Source organism: Toxotes jaculatrix, chromosome 21 (genome assembly GCF_017976425.1).
Source record: "Toxotes jaculatrix isolate fToxJac2 chromosome 21, fToxJac2.pri, whole genome shotgun sequence".
NCBI classification, from domain to species: Eukaryota; Metazoa; Chordata; class Actinopteri; family Toxotidae; genus Toxotes; species Toxotes jaculatrix.
In genome coordinates, this window is record NC_054414.1 from 1,089,668 (window position 1) to 1,101,999 (window position 12,332).

General features: G+C 44.7%; 2 protein-coding genes across 3 annotated transcripts; one reads left to right on the forward strand and one right to left on the reverse strand.

The window, feature by feature from the left end:
* The first annotated feature begins 400 nt into the window (after positions 1–400).
* dcxr (dicarbonyl/L-xylulose reductase) lies at positions 401–4,898 on the forward strand. Its single transcript, XM_041067325.1, has 9 exons — positions 401–508; positions 724–843; positions 1,839–1,936; positions 2,311–2,465; positions 2,609–2,651; positions 3,009–3,108; positions 3,230–3,294; positions 3,670–3,787; positions 4,629–4,898. Exons 2-9 carry the CDS (start codon positions 792–794, stop codon positions 4,730–4,732), a joined length of 735 nt encoding a protein of 244 aa, XP_040923259.1. The 5' UTR covers positions 401–508; positions 724–791; the 3' UTR covers positions 4,733–4,898.
* A 576-nt stretch (positions 4,899–5,474) lies between these two features.
* rac3b (Rac family small GTPase 3b) lies at positions 5,475–11,682 on the reverse strand. 2 transcript variants are annotated; one of them, XM_041067326.1, is made up of 6 exons: positions 11,553–11,682; positions 10,593–10,664; positions 9,709–9,826; positions 8,952–9,014; positions 8,133–8,292; positions 5,475–7,755 (listed from the first exon to the last, which is right to left on the reverse strand). In XM_041067326.1, the coding sequence occupies exons 1-6, from the start codon at positions 11,585–11,587 to the stop codon at positions 7,625–7,627; spliced, it is 579 nt and encodes a 192-aa protein (XP_040923260.1). In that variant the 5' UTR covers positions 11,588–11,682; the 3' UTR covers positions 5,475–7,624. The 2 variants fall into 2 exon arrangements, with proteins under 2 accessions (XP_040923260.1, XP_040923261.1); XM_041067327.1 differs by having other exon boundaries at positions 10,589–10,664.
* Positions 11,683–12,332: the final 650 nt, after the last annotated feature.

A 12,332-nucleotide genomic window follows, 5' to 3' on the forward strand; every position in this document is an offset into this window, starting at 1 on the left:
ACTGAAAACAAATCTTGTGATAGTGAAGAAGAGTTATTAGCAGGTCCACTACAGTGATTTTCATCTCTAAACCTATCAGTTTCATTCCAACAAATGATCCAATATCTCACCAAAACCTGAAAACGGATTTGTGTATTCTTTGTAATAATGCTGCAGGGTTTTTCATGCAGTAAGTAAAGGATCTGAATGCTGCAGATATATGAAAACCTGGACCCATTAAAAACCAAACTGCAACATGGATACATCTGTGCAAATACTGTTAATAAGTTTTTCTAGTTATCTGGATGAAGGGACCCTCGTGGACCGTGGTGGTTTCTGCCTGTTCACAGTGACTGTGCAGGACAAACATGCAGACATGTTTTTGACCATTAACTGCGTGGAAGTTTAATCTTTGTGCTCAGCGGAACACAGAGCACACACAGCTTCCTGCAGCCTGGAGCCTGGGGCCAGCCCGCCCCCATCTCCGCCCCCATCACTCCCCGCCGCCGCTCTACCTGCTTCGCCGCTGGTGAGTATGTCCGCGCTGTGATCAAACACACACACACACACACACACACACACACACACACACACACACACACACACACACACCATGAATTAGCAGCGTCTGGGTGCAGGGTTAATGGTTTGATGTTTAGAGGCAGCTCAGTTTAGCTCGATTAGTCAGTTATGAACCAGTCACGTGACTGATTCCCCCCATACACACTCTCTCTCTCTCTTTAGGCTGTAACAGTGTCCGTCCTCCTGTAAGTCGAACCTGCAGCTGATCCTCCTGCGGACAGGGACCGACCATGGAGATTTCATTTGCGGGTAAACGAGCTCTGGTCACTGGAGCTGGGAAAGGTAAGACTGAAGACAACAACTTACGCAACTGAACACACACACACACAACGTGTTTGCAGTGCCTACACTGACACCATGAGGCTGCTTTTAAAAAATCACAGTCCTGCAGGACACACACACCCACAGACACACACACACACACACAGGGACTGAGACTTTACAAATAAATGGGTCCACTTCCCATAGTAGGATTTAATATTCTAATAAGTGTAATTTTGCAAATATTGCATTTATTAAAAAAAACTGTTGGGTTTCTCTGTGTTTTACCTCCCTACATCCGACCAAGCAAACAACATCAGGCCACATTCTGGTTTTTGATTGTCATGCCACAGCTGTCCTGTTTCTGGTGAAGCAGGAAAGCTGTATTAAAGGTTTCCAGTCATGAGCCAGAAAATCCCCCCCTTTTTTTTTTTGATGGAGTGCATCAGCACGTTGATGGTGATGGTGGTGTTAGAGTCCAAGGTTTGGGTGCAGAGATGTGTTTCATCTTCCCTTTACCTGCACCCTACCTTATCCCTGCTCCTGACCGGTCATCTCTCATGATGCTTACCTGACACCAGCCTGACTTGGCTACATCCTGCCTTGTGCTGCTGACTGGCTACAATGAAAAAGTCCAGAATAAGATAAACCACAAAAGAAGCTGTTTAATAAACACTGTGTCACATGTTAAACACCACATATGAAACGTTTGCACACTCTGCTTATAGATGTGAACAATGATTTTCACATACCCTCAAAAACTCTTGTTAGTTCCATCACAGAGAGAAAATGGGATTTTAAAAAAGGAAAAAAAAAAGCTTTTGTTCATGGATGGCAGTGTGGCCCAGCCTGAGACATGTGTGGAATGTGTGTGTGTGTGTGTGTGTGTGTGTGTGTGTGTGTGTGTGTGTGTGTGTGTGTGTGTGTGTGTGTGTGTGTGCGTGTCAGCTCTGGTGTCACAGCAGCAGCTCCGCTCTGTAATAAGTCTTTGTGTTTATGGATGTTTTGTGTCTTAGGGATCGGCAGGGCCACGGCTCTGGCTCTGGCACGCTGTGGGGCAGAGGTCACGGCGGTCACGCGCACGCAGGCTGACCTGAACAGTCTGATACAGGAGGTACTGCACCCCCACATCCCCACCCCACCCTCACCAGGACAAACACACTCTGTCACCCATCTGAGGGGCCTCTGCCCCTGACCTCTGACCCCCCCCTTATACATACTCTTCTGTTTTGTTTTATCTGTCCCACTGAGCCAAATTCCATCTCTCTGCTCATTATCATTTAAGGTGTCTGCTTTTCTCTCCAACACTCTGCTCTGTTCATCTTCTTCTTCTATGGTCTTAAATCTTGTAAGCTGAATCTAATTTTAGCCTCTTTCTGGACTGAACACTCAGGGTAAATGATCTTACTCCAGAGTGATTTGGATTCATTTCTTTCTTCTTCATCTACTTCTTCTATTATCCTCACCGACTTCGGTTTCCTCCTGCAGTGTGCATCCATCACCCCGGTGTGCGTGGACCTGGCAGACTGGGGGGCCACGGAGGCGGCCCTGCAAAACGTAGGCCCCATCGATCTGCTGGTGAACAATGCCGCCTATGCCAACCTGCAGTCGTTTCTGGAGGTCACCCCCGACCAGTTTGACCAGTAAGGCGAATACGAGCTACTCGATGATCCCCAATCTAAGACGCTGCAGCAGTAAACGATCGCAGGATACAGCTCAATGTCAAACATGAGTCAGAATTTACATCTTCATCCTGTGATACCTGTTGTGTATCTTTTGTCTCCAGGTCTTTCAATGTGAATGTGAAAGCTGTGCTGCATGTATCCCAGGTAAATGAATGGCTTCTTTATTTCTAGTGGTGTGCCTCAAGGTTCAGTCCTGGGATGCAGTTCTTTTCTGTTTTGTACATGCTGCTATTACAGTCTTGCATCTGTAAATATGTTCACTTCTAAGAAGATGACACGTTGCTCTCTATCTCAGCTTTACCACGATGAACTTACCCCTGTCGCAAATCTCGAAAATGGACTGTAAACTCAGACTTAGGTGTAAGGGAACATGTGGAATAGATGAGCTCTAAGTGGATAAGAGTATGTGATGGTGCTATTTGTTCTTAAAAAAAAAACACCATCAGTTTAAATTCAAACTGCTTCTACGTAACCAAACCAAACCTCTGTCTCTGTGGGTAGATTGTGGCTCGTGGTATGAAGGCTAGAGGATCCGGAGGCTCCATTGTCAACGTGTCCAGCCAGGCCTCACAGTGTGCCCTCAGAGACCATGCTGTCTACTGTGAGTAAGAGAGGACCAGCCATTGTGCCGGATTGTTTCAGCACTGAGCCAGAACCTTGCTGTGGTATCCTGTCCTCAAGCACACTTTGTTTCTGTCTCTGTGTCCCTGATACTGTTTCAGGTGCCACTAAAGGAGCCCTGGACATGCTGACTAAAGTGATGGCTCTGGAGCTCGGACCCCACCAGGTACCATCACTCTTTACGCCCCTTTTTGACCCAGAGTCCCAGAAACTTATGTCCAACTTAAATCTGACTATGAAAACTTATGAGGGCTGGTTTTGTCCACCATTCGCTGGTTTATGACAACCTTCAGTTGCTGCTCTGCTGCAACACATCCAAACAACTGAACCTCTAGCTGGTTTCTCTGGTTGGAGCCACTTGTACTGTTGTGGTTTGGGGTTTTCAAATTCCCACAGGATTTTGTTCTCTACAAAATATGAGTAATGTAACAACAGGCTACACAGCTGTATTTCTCTGCCCTCTCTACCAGAAAGTTTTAGTCTACTAAAGGAGGAGGTGCCACCATGTTGAAGTGCCAGTATTGTGTTGTTTTCTGCTCAGATCCGCGTGAACAGCGTGAACCCCACAGTGGTGATGACTGAGATGGGACGCCTGGGCTGGAGTGACCCGGAGAAAGCCAAGGTTATGACGTCTCGCATCCCCTTGGGCCGATTCGCAGGTCAGACACAGCAAGCTGCGTTTACATAGTGTTGGCTTCCAGTACAGCAGGACGCTGTAGGACGATGGTGGTTATCTGGGGCAAATGCGTGAATTCAGTTCTGTAGTACAGTGACATGTAGATATGTGAGCTGAGAGCAGTGTGTAAAGTAAAGCTGTTCTCCTGTACAGGATCGCAGAGACCATCCCAGCATGCTGAGCTCTGGTTCATATCTGCACACCTTTATGGAACAGTTCAACATTTTTGGAAATATACTTCCATATTGAGAGCTAGATGCTAACTCGTTAGCCACAACAACTTCATATGGTGATGATATGTCAGTGTAGAGGCCACAGCTTCTTTCTGCTGTCCGAGAGATGGACAAAGAAATGCAGACATGAGACTGGGATCGATTTCCTTATAATGAAGGCAAATGAACTTTGAACTTTGTCTTGACATTTAGGTGGTCCACTTCAGGAAAAAAAAAAAAAAGTGGGGGACCTGGTGGGTGTGTTCCCACCGCTCAGACTCATTCAGCCTCCTCACAGAGTTCACACCAGGGAGCTGAAAAGAAGCCCGATAGTTGATTCAGATTCAGGAATGTGGATTCATTCCTGGTCTGTAGAACAATGGAGCAGCTGTTCAGCCGTCCTTGCCGATGCAGTCTACATGTGTCTTGTGAAATTGGAAAGTCCTTTTATATATACATGTATATATCTCATCATCATGATTCCTGGTATTCAAAGTCAGGATCTTGAGGTGCAACAAACGAGTGGAACCTAATATTTGTGTGTACACGCACACTTTGATAACCCTGTGTTAACTGAGCTCGTCTTGCGTGTGTGTGTGTGTGTGTGTGCAGAGGTGGAGGACGTGGTGAACAGCATTTTGTTCCTGCTGAGCGATAAGAGCAACATGACTAATGGCGTCACTCTGCCTGTGGACGGAGGATTTCTGGCCTGCTGACCAACATGAGCCACATCAGCATCAGCGTCAGCTTCAGAATGTCGACCCCTTAAACTCAGAGGAAGAACAACAGCAACCTGCCTCACTGCCTTATACACACACAGAGGTCAATCTTATGTACTAAATAAAAGCACCCACTATACAACCAACAGATTTCCTGTGTTGTGGCTCAGTATGTTTGCAGATGAGATTAGAAACAATCTGAGTAATGACAATTAAGAGATGAATTTTAGATCATATGCATTGTTTTATGTGGACGATACAGTCGTAATGCCTCAGATGCTGTGTACTCTTATTGCTATATGTTTTTGGTGTAAATCGTCAACACCTCCAACCTTGAGGTGGATGGACTACAGCAGCAGAGACCACATCAGGTTCCAAAAACGTAGCCTGGTCTGATGGATCTGGATTTCTGCTGAGGCTGCAGCCAGTCCAGGCTGGTGGTGGTGGTGTGATGGTGTGGGGAATGTTTTCTTGGTTCACTTTGGGCCTTAACACCAATCAATCATGGTCTGAATGTTACAGTGTGTCTGAGTATTGTTTCTGACCATGTTCATCCCTTCATGGCCACAGTTCACCATCTTCTAATGGCTGCTTCCAGTAGGATCATGCTCCATGTCACAAAGCTATAGTCATCTCAAGCCTCTCCCAGTCTCCAGACCTGAATCCAGCAGAACCAAGCAGGATCTCAGAGGAAGGTTTCTAATATCTTGTGGAATCAATGAGAGCAAAGGGAGGAACTGCCCGGTATCAGTGTGGAATAAAGTGCTTAGTGAATGTATATACATATAAAAATCTAGAGAAACAGATTCACTGATTCATGACAGAAGGCAGAGTACTTTACATATACATTTGTATTTAGTATACAAAAAATTGAAATATTTCACCACACAAACATGAAGTAATAAAAAATAAGACAAACAGTTAAAACAAGTATACAAGTCATCTTACATTACATACGTACATGGCCAATGCATTTCATCATACAACCTCTCCTCTAAGAATTACAGTGGGTCAAATAACCAGAGAACTTCCATGCAAAATAGTAGATTAGAATTTTTTTTTTTCCTTTTCTTTTTTTTTTTTTTTTTGCTGCATTTCTCAGCTACATGTTCGACACCTCAGCTAGGCAGGACCACGCGACATGATTCGACCACACAATTTGCTATGCCAACCAAAGACAGCGTGACAGAGCGGACTGCAGCGCCGCGCCTCGCCACACCGCACACACGAGGGGGAGAGGGATGAGACGGACGCGCTGCAGGCCTGCGACCACACAGAAATGCATGTCATAAAGGTGCAATCTGCGCCGTTTGCCCCAGACGACAAACACCGCAAAGATTGGCCCCCTTTATTGTACACTGTTAGCAACACTTCTAACTTCAACATGAGCAACTATAATCCCTTTAGTTTGAATTTTAAAGAGCTAAATATTCAGGTACATGTAGATAGATATTCATAACGCATTCCTTTTCTAAGGATTATTCTGTACATCACTAGATGTCATTGATACCCATTTTTTTTTCTTTCTTTATGTCCACAGAGTGTTTGAAAAGTCTTGTGTATTCCTACAATACAATATGAAATAGTACCAAAAACTGGACACTAAAAACTCGGCTTAAAACAATACTGTCTTTTAAGCGCTATCCCAAGCTGTCCAACAACACTGTCTCACTGATCACCGACACATGCTCGTCCAAACGCACAAACACCGGCGTTCATATGCACGCCCTCAAACACACACACACACGCACACACTCAAACACACACACAGGAACGGAGACACGATCTAAACAATGGGATAAATTAAGACAGAATATTTTAAGACCCATGCAAGCTCCTCCACCCCCAGAGGCAGAACTCAGGCAGCAAGGTTGTACGGCCCCCATGTTTGGCATGCTCGTCTGTCACGTGTTCACAGTTAGATAAAGTTACCCAAAGACACTTGGCTAAGATCAGAATGAACCTTCATGAATTTGTGCAAGGCTAAAATAGAAAATCTAAAAACGAGGAAAAGGTGGGAAAGTTTCTGCTCTTACTTTTGGTTGCTGTTTAAATAATAATAATCGCTAAGTCTCTTCGATTGTAATCCCTTCAGACATAAATGTGTTTAGTCTTGTCCATCATTCCTATTGTATTCATCAGAAGTATTTGCTGAGATGTTGGAGCAGTCACACCACTGTTACATCTAGCCACGGCCAAGCTTAACCTTCTAAGTTAAAGTGAGCTGCTGAAGGCCAGAACCTTCACAAAGATCTCAGCAGTACATCAGTGAGCACAAGGCTGTCATAACCAATAGAAATGATGGCTGAAACTACCTGAGGCTTTGTTGGAATAAACCAGAATTTACTTTCAACATATCGTTCTCGTTTCTTTTAAAGGAGGAACACTATCTTTATGTTAGACTCATCTTCAATATGTGAAATTTCACAAGCACAGGCAGTAGTATTTTGGTTCCAAATGCTGATCTTAGATCAGAGGCTAAGGGTAACTTCCGATCCTGAAGGCTTATTCATAGTTCACTTTCTATCTAGTCAACACTGCATTAATTCAAGCAAGCATGGCTGAGAAAGAAGAGATGTTACAGTATGAAGACGAGTAATAGAAACCTTTATCAGCCCTCATGGCAACTTGATGTGGTTCTATGAGTACAAAGTAGGTGGACAGTCAATGTCTTTCAGAACCTATGAACTATTCAGTAATGGTAAAAAAAAAAAATCGGATTAAATATTGGTCTTGTCGTCAATATCGCTCTGAAAAAACATCAATATAAAGAAAGCAATCTCAGCAGTGCACGCTCACTCTCGCTAGTTTCCTCTCTCATCCTCTCAGGGAAGTAGTGGTTGTTGTTCATGGTGATGTGGTGTGGTGGTTAGAGTAGTGTTTTGCTCCTCAGAACATGGTGCACCTTTTCCCCCTCTTCTTCACGGGCGGAGGGCAGAGCACGGCTCGGATGGCCTCGTCGAATACCGTCTTCAGGCCTCGCTGGGTCAGCGCGGAGCACTCCAGGTACTTCACAGCCCCTGGGGACCAGGAACAGGGCATGATGGGAAACACAGTTCTCAGTGACGCCGCTTAAGTCTCAGGAAGATTCAAAAACAAAGAGATGAGTGTGTAACCTTTGTTGACATTGTTGCTGATGGCTATCTAGAAGGTTAGCAGTATGCTAGTAGGGTTTGCACAAAGAGGTGATCATGAAGGGTTTAAGTTAGCGATTTTATTTTATGTTCTGTTTTAGTCTAGTTCAATATTTCTGATAATAACTTGACCTCACTTATCAGAAGGCTAGATATGCCGTACATCACTCACCATTTGAAGCTACATAAATGGTAATAAATGACTGAATCTTCATGCAAAGCACATCCAGCCACAGTTGAGCACATGCCACACGCAGCCTTACCAATCTCTCTTGCCATGGCCAGGCCCTGCGGGTAGGTGATGGGGGAGAGCTTCTTGTCTCGCAGCCTCTCAATGGTGTCCTTGTCATCTCGCAAATCCAGCTTAGTGCCCACCAGGATGATGGGTGTGTTGGGGCAATGGTGTCTCACCTCAGGGTACCACTGAGGCACCGCGCGCACACACACGCACGCACACACACACACACACAAGCGTACATATGCATATACAAAGGACAAAGTCAGTGAGAGAGGAGAAAGAGAAGAGTTAGCTGGATGCAGAGGGAGAGCGACGAGCGCCTTTCCACGATGATATTCAACAGAATCTGTGCGAAATAGAAAGTGTGTCTTTAATAGATCGGTCTGAAAGAAAGCATAGTTGTATGAACAGAAAAAAAAAACCACCCTCAGGCAAAGCAACCTCCTCAGTCACATCACATCACATGATAAGAGAATCCTGACAAGACCAGGAGCACAGAGACTCCACAGAGGGAGGCTTGACCATAAGCAAAGTGTGATTTCATATGAGAGCGTCTCATGACGCTCAGCAGACCAAACCACAGCCGGCCATCACGCTCCCTCTGTGGAGAGAGAGTTCGGACTTGTTCAGACCTCGTCTTACAACATGTCCCTGTAACCACATCCCCCTTTACTCCAGGGAGAATGAGTTCAAATCCGAACCGTTCTAAGCCAAGGTCTGTAACAGGTGTTGTGGCAGCTGTGTGATAAGCCAGGTGGAGCCATAGATGTGCCTCCTTGTGGTCAGACTCGGCATGGAGGGGACAAGGGGGTGGGAAGGAGGGGGGGTCAGTCAGCGTACTGACCTTAGCTCGGACGTTCTCAAAGGAGGCCGGACTGACCAGGGAGAAGCATATCAAGAACACATCCTGGGAGAGAACCAGAGAGATGGCTAGTTGAGAGTAAGATCTGTTGTGTGTGTGTGTCTGAGTCTGCGTGCATGAAGCCACAAAAATAATCCTGACAGAAGTTTATTTTTAAGTCCTGAGAGTGACTTATTAATCAGCTGCTTTAATTAAAAACATGCAGAAAGCGCTCACATTATGTCAAGATATTAATATAACAACATGTCATGTTTATTTAATGTATTTTTTTATTTCCGGTTTCTTACCTAGATACCTAAATCATCTTAATTAGGGTTATTTTTGATACTGATCACATTATATGTCTATCTGTCCACCATAATCCATTCCATGTCTTTTACTCCTCAGTCTAAGCAGGTCATACTTGGCAGTTGGTAACAATTCATTGCTAAGTAAGAACTGGTTTGCTTGGTGCAGCACATGTAGTCAGCACAAGTACTGACGCGTAAATCTCCACTTTGTAATGACTCAACTTTTACGTACATTTGAACTTACACAGCTGGTGCAAACCGCTCCATCCTTTACAGGCTTCTGACAGAGCACTTTCAGAGCTGAGCATGTATGTATAAGGGTGCATGAGTCTCTCTTTGTGTGTGTGTACTTCTATCTTTGTGCGGACCAATCTGAGTTATAGACCTTTAGTGTGTGTGTGTGTGTTTTCGTGTGTTGGGGGGAGGGTGGGGGGAAGGAGTTTGAATACCGTCTGTGGGTAAGACAGTGGTCTGAGCCTATCGTAGTCCTCCTGTCCTGCTGTATCCCAAAGGCCCAGATTCACTGGTTTCCCATCCACCATCACATTAGCAGAGTAGTTGTCAAAGCTGCAGGAAGGACACTACACTGAGTAACATGCAGTTAAATGCAGGAAATCAAGTACCTAGTACAAAGAGATAAAGCAAATTCAGAACTTCTGAGTTCTGTAAGAAAACCTGAATCTAAACCACAATGACACAAATGAAGCTGGGGTTGGTTTCATATTTGCTGTACAGATAAAGAAAAAAACACCAAAGCCTCTGTGATACACTAAAATCACTTTCTTGAATTAACATTTATATAGTGATATAGTATATTTTCAATGACATCTCACTACTGAGGGGGGGTTTGCTAAGTCTACATGGAGTTGACTCGCGTTGTAAATGACGTGATCGCAGGTTCATCCTTAGGTCAACAACTGAACTATCTGAGTGACAGCTTATCTGATGAAGACCATAATATGTAGTGGAAATTTCTGGGAAAAAGCTAGCAAGTCAACACCGAGCAGTTTCTGAACTTCATAACTCAGTGTTTGTAGATAAAAATGACCAGGCAGGACAGTCTGTTTTTTGTCAAAGCATTGATGCAAAATTCTTATTTGAAAAAAAAAAAAAATTACCATAAATCAATCATATTCATTGATTGGTCTAATAAATCCAGAGATACTGAGTGCCAGTACAGTGCACCAGAAATGCAAACTCTCACTCAGCTGTGACATATTTATATATTGTCAGAGCACTTCACCCTAAATGATGCTATGTTCCTATAAGCTAAAGCCGCTGCTTACAGCAAATAATAGTGAGAGTGTTCATGTGCAGCGTGTGGCTTACTCACACAGTGGGGATGTATTCACCAGGGAAGGCATTGGTGGTGTAGCTAATCAGCAGACAGGTCTTACCCACAGCCCTGAGGAAGAGGGACAACAGAGAGAGTACATGAGTGCACATTTCTAATTCAGCTCCACGCTCCACGCTGTACTATGTACAGAAAGTAAATCTGTATGGACTGTATGTGTTCACGCAAAGGCAGGCTGCTGCTCCGACCTTTCAATGTGTGCCACACAGACACTGGCCTACATTCATACTGCCTGAGGGAACACAGTAGCTCTCTATGAAATAGAGGATGAGTAAATAACAAGAGGGAAGGAGTGAAAATTACTGACAATAGTATAAGGAATCAATCAATCAACCATTAAGTTGTGGTCTTCCTGTCATTAAAGGGGTACTCTGCTGGTTTAGCTTATGTAAGAGGACAATTTTCCTGGCCTTCATTTACAAGTAGCAATGATACTGAGATTTTAGAAACAGCAGTGAAGAAAATCCTACTCCAATTGTCAGTGCATGCAGCTGAATGGGCAGTGGATGCAGTAAGAAAAGGCACACTGTGAGCAGAATTAGGGCAGCGGGGCCTGTTTGCCACTGACAGGGCCACAAATTCCTTAGCGTGCATCAGCACTTCAGCCTGCCTCCAGTGGCCTGCGAGGCGTGTAGGTGTTCCCGCATAGCATCCCGAGGCGCTCCGCTCCTACCATTACAATGAACCCGGGGTGGCACGATGCGAGCAAACCGAACGCAGCCACAAAGCACATAACTGGGGAGATGTGTCGAACATCGCGGAGCAGACCACAGAAAACCGGGGCGACCGACAGATCGGTGAGCCCCCCGCTCCTTTTCCCTACATAGCATCCTCCCATCATCCATCCATCCGTGGACGCATCACTGAATCACACATGAGAAAACGTGCTGCTGTTCTGGGGTTTTTTCTTTATTTGTAATTTGAAAGCATCGCTCTTACCCGTCGCCGACCACCACACATTTGATAGCTTGCATTTGTACGCGAGCCGAAGGCTTTCAGGGACCGGCGATGGCGGTTTAATAGATCCGACCGTATGCGCTGAGGTCTCGGATGAGAGCAAGCGGGCCAGTCCGCTCGGCGATGGAGCCGCAGTGAAAAAGGGGGACGATGACGATGGTGTTTTCCGAGCGAGTCCGGAAAGGACCGAGTGTGTTTAAAGGGACAGAGAGCGGCGTAGGAGAATCCTAGCAAAAGAGGAGAGGACTCACTTCCATTACTTCCGTCTTCGCTTAAAACCGTTTACTGAGCATTATTACTATTGATAGCAGCAGTTAGACACTGGCTTTCAATTGGGAATAGAATAAAAGAGATGCTGCTAATAAATTACTTGAATACAGAGTAAAAATACACGAGCATGAAAGCCCATTTCAGGAAAGGAAAAAAATTATTATCTTTTATGTTTGGCTATCAGTGAGTCTTGAAGCCTGTGAACCCTCTTAAATGGTCAAACATCCTTAAAATCCTTAAATCCTCTCTGACTGAAGCTACTTTCAAATGTAAGTCAATGTCTGTCGTTTTTCTCTGCCTTTTTCATGCATTTTCTTTACTGTCCCTTTATCCCCTTAATTAAATCAGGGCCTGAACCAGCATTCCTCGCTCTTATTTCATCTTACTCAGACTGATTTTATTTTCCTCCTAGCTGTGTAATTAAATTTGTCCTGATGTACGATCAAGCGTGTCTCTGTGTTTGAGAGGTGCTGTGCGAGTCAAACATCTGTG